Consider the following 2,404-nt stretch of genomic DNA (forward strand, 5'->3'; position numbering starts at 1 on the left):
TTTTATACGTTGTTCCCACTATTATGCACTCTCTACTTTAGATTAAATAAATGTTAGCTTTGGTTTTAAATTTATTCATATTTTTCTTATGCATCATTTTCTTTTTTGGTTATGTCATATTCGGGTGTTGGCCAGCATACCTCGACTTTGGTTGGGGTGTGTTAGTTTGGTATCAGAGCATAGGTTTGGTAGTCCTGCATTCCTCGTATGTGTTATAGGTTCTAATAATTTTTGATCTTTTATGTTAGAATCATGCTACCTCGTAGAGCGCCATATGTCTATTCTAAGACTAACTTTCCTGATTTTGGGCAACTCGATGAGGCTATCACCAGCGCCATTCAGTCTACACTTCATCCTCCCCAAATGACTACCTTAGAGACCGTATCCCATCTTCAAATAAATAATTTCTTTGGCAATGAGGGACCTGATAAGACTTTTCGCGTTATGCAGCGACATGGGAATCTTCCAACGAAGAGATGGGTCGAGACAACGACTTGGTTATTTCGCCTATTTGAGGCTAGATTCACACCTTCAGAATACAAGGATCGGAAGAGAAACGAATTCACAGAGTTGAAGCAAGGTAAAATGTCAGTCACAGAGTACCACCGGAAGTTCATTGACTTATCCCGTTATTGTTCCTTCATCACTGAGAATCCCAGAGACATACTCTGTCATTTTAAGAAGGGGACTCGTAAGCGACTGCATTCTTTGATGACTTTTACTCCATGCTTTACCTACTAAGAATTCTTTGAGGTTCTGCTTCATGTTGAAGATTTCGAGAATGGTCCTGATGATGACGATGATGAAGAGGATAGTAGTAATACTCAGAAGAATAATAACAGGGGGTAGTCATTATTTGGCCCTTGAAAGACTCAAAATTTCAAGAAAAACGGTAACAGTTTTGGATCTTCGAGCGGTGGTTCAAGTTCCAATATGCCTCAAAGGGGTGGCAAGTCCACTAGCAGTTCATGTTTTTAGAGTCAAAGGAACCCTAATAATTCTGGTGCTCAGTTCTGCCATAGGTGCAATAGTCATCATTATGGTGAATGTAAGAGGGGAAGTAGTGGATGCTACATGTGCGGTCAGATGGGGCACATAGCTAATCAATGCCCTCATAATCAGAAAACTCAACCTCCTACTTTCATCTTCAGCAGATTCCAGGTTCTGGTACCTACCTGTAGACAATTTATGGTGGTGCTTTCCACTACTAGGGCGACATATCCTATTATCCAGGAGAAGTATATCAGTATTCACCTAATGTTCCATATTACCAAGGCGGTTATCCATAGTACCAAGGGTTTATACACCGTATCAGGATGGCGGAACCCAGTGGTATCCTAGAGGACAATACCAAAATCTTAATGTAGTTTCTAGCAGTGGCGGCTCGGCTAGGCAGACTAATCAAACTAATCAGGGTCGAGGAAATCAAGGACGTGGCAATCAGAACCAGGGAAACAGAGGTCGTGGAGATAGAAAACAAGCGCAAGGTCGCGTCAACAACGTCACCGTGCAGGATGCTCAGAGTAACCCCGACTTGATCATGGGTACGTTGGATGTGCTTGGCCATTTTGCTAGAATTTTAATTGATTTGGGCTATTGATTCAGTTATTTCCCATAAGTTTGCTCAAAAGACTTAACCTCACCCTACTTCCCTTGGTTATGAGTTGAAGTTCTTGATGCCTAGGGGTGAAATTTGCTATGTTAGTTGGGAGTATCGAGGATGTCCCATTTTTATCGAGGGTGTCGTAATGCCAGCTAATCTTGTTCCCTTGGACATCGTTGATTTCGATGTTATCTTGGGCATGGATTGGTTAGATTACAATCGTGCCATGTTGAATTGTCATAAGAAAATTGTTACTTTTCATCGACCGAGCATGCCTATTGTAACTTTTGTCGACGAACATAGTGGTCTGAAACATGGAGTTATGTCTGCCATGAGGGTGAAACGGATGTTAAGGAAGGGTTGTCAAGGCTACTTAGCTTGTGTAATGATGACTGAGGAGACTCCTACTTGTGTGGAAGACGTTCGGGTAGTTAGACATTTTCCTGATATTTGTCCTGATGATTTACTTTGCTTACCACCGGATTATGAAGTGGAGTTCACTATCGACCTAATTCCAGGTACCGACCCTATTTCTCTAACTCCTTATCGTATGGCTCCTAAGGGAATTAAAAATCCAGTTGCAAGAACTTATTGATAAGGGGTTTATTCAACCGAGCATTTCCCCTTGAGGAACTCTAGTCTTGTTTGTGAGGAAGAAAGACGGAACTTTGAGGCTATGTATCGATTATAGACAGCTGAATCAGATGTCGATTAAACACCATTATTCGTTGCCTCGTATTGATGATCTTTTTTTTATCAACTTTGTGGTGCTTGTGTTTTCTCGAAAATCGATCTAAGGTT

General features: G+C 41.3%; 1 protein-coding gene across 1 annotated transcript; it reads left to right on the forward strand.

Annotated features, from left to right (window-relative positions):
* Positions 1 to 1,748: 1,748 nt before the first annotated feature.
* LOC137726018 (uncharacterized) lies at positions 1,749 to 2,198 on the forward strand. Its single transcript, XM_068464877.1, has one exon. It carries the CDS (start codon positions 1,749 to 1,751, stop codon positions 2,196 to 2,198), a length of 450 nt encoding a protein of 149 aa, XP_068320978.1.
* Positions 2,199 to 2,404: the final 206 nt, after the last annotated feature.

This window comes from Pyrus communis, chromosome 1 (assembly GCF_963583255.1).
Source record: "Pyrus communis chromosome 1, drPyrComm1.1, whole genome shotgun sequence".
Lineage (NCBI taxonomy): Eukaryota > Viridiplantae > Streptophyta > Magnoliopsida > Rosales > Rosaceae > Pyrus > Pyrus communis.

Bases quoted from the DNA above. Each gene is read 5' to 3' on its own strand.
- LOC137726018 (XM_068464877.1), top strand. From the start codon at position 1,749: ATGCCAGCTAATCTTGTTCCCTTGGACATCGTTGATTTCGATGTTATC.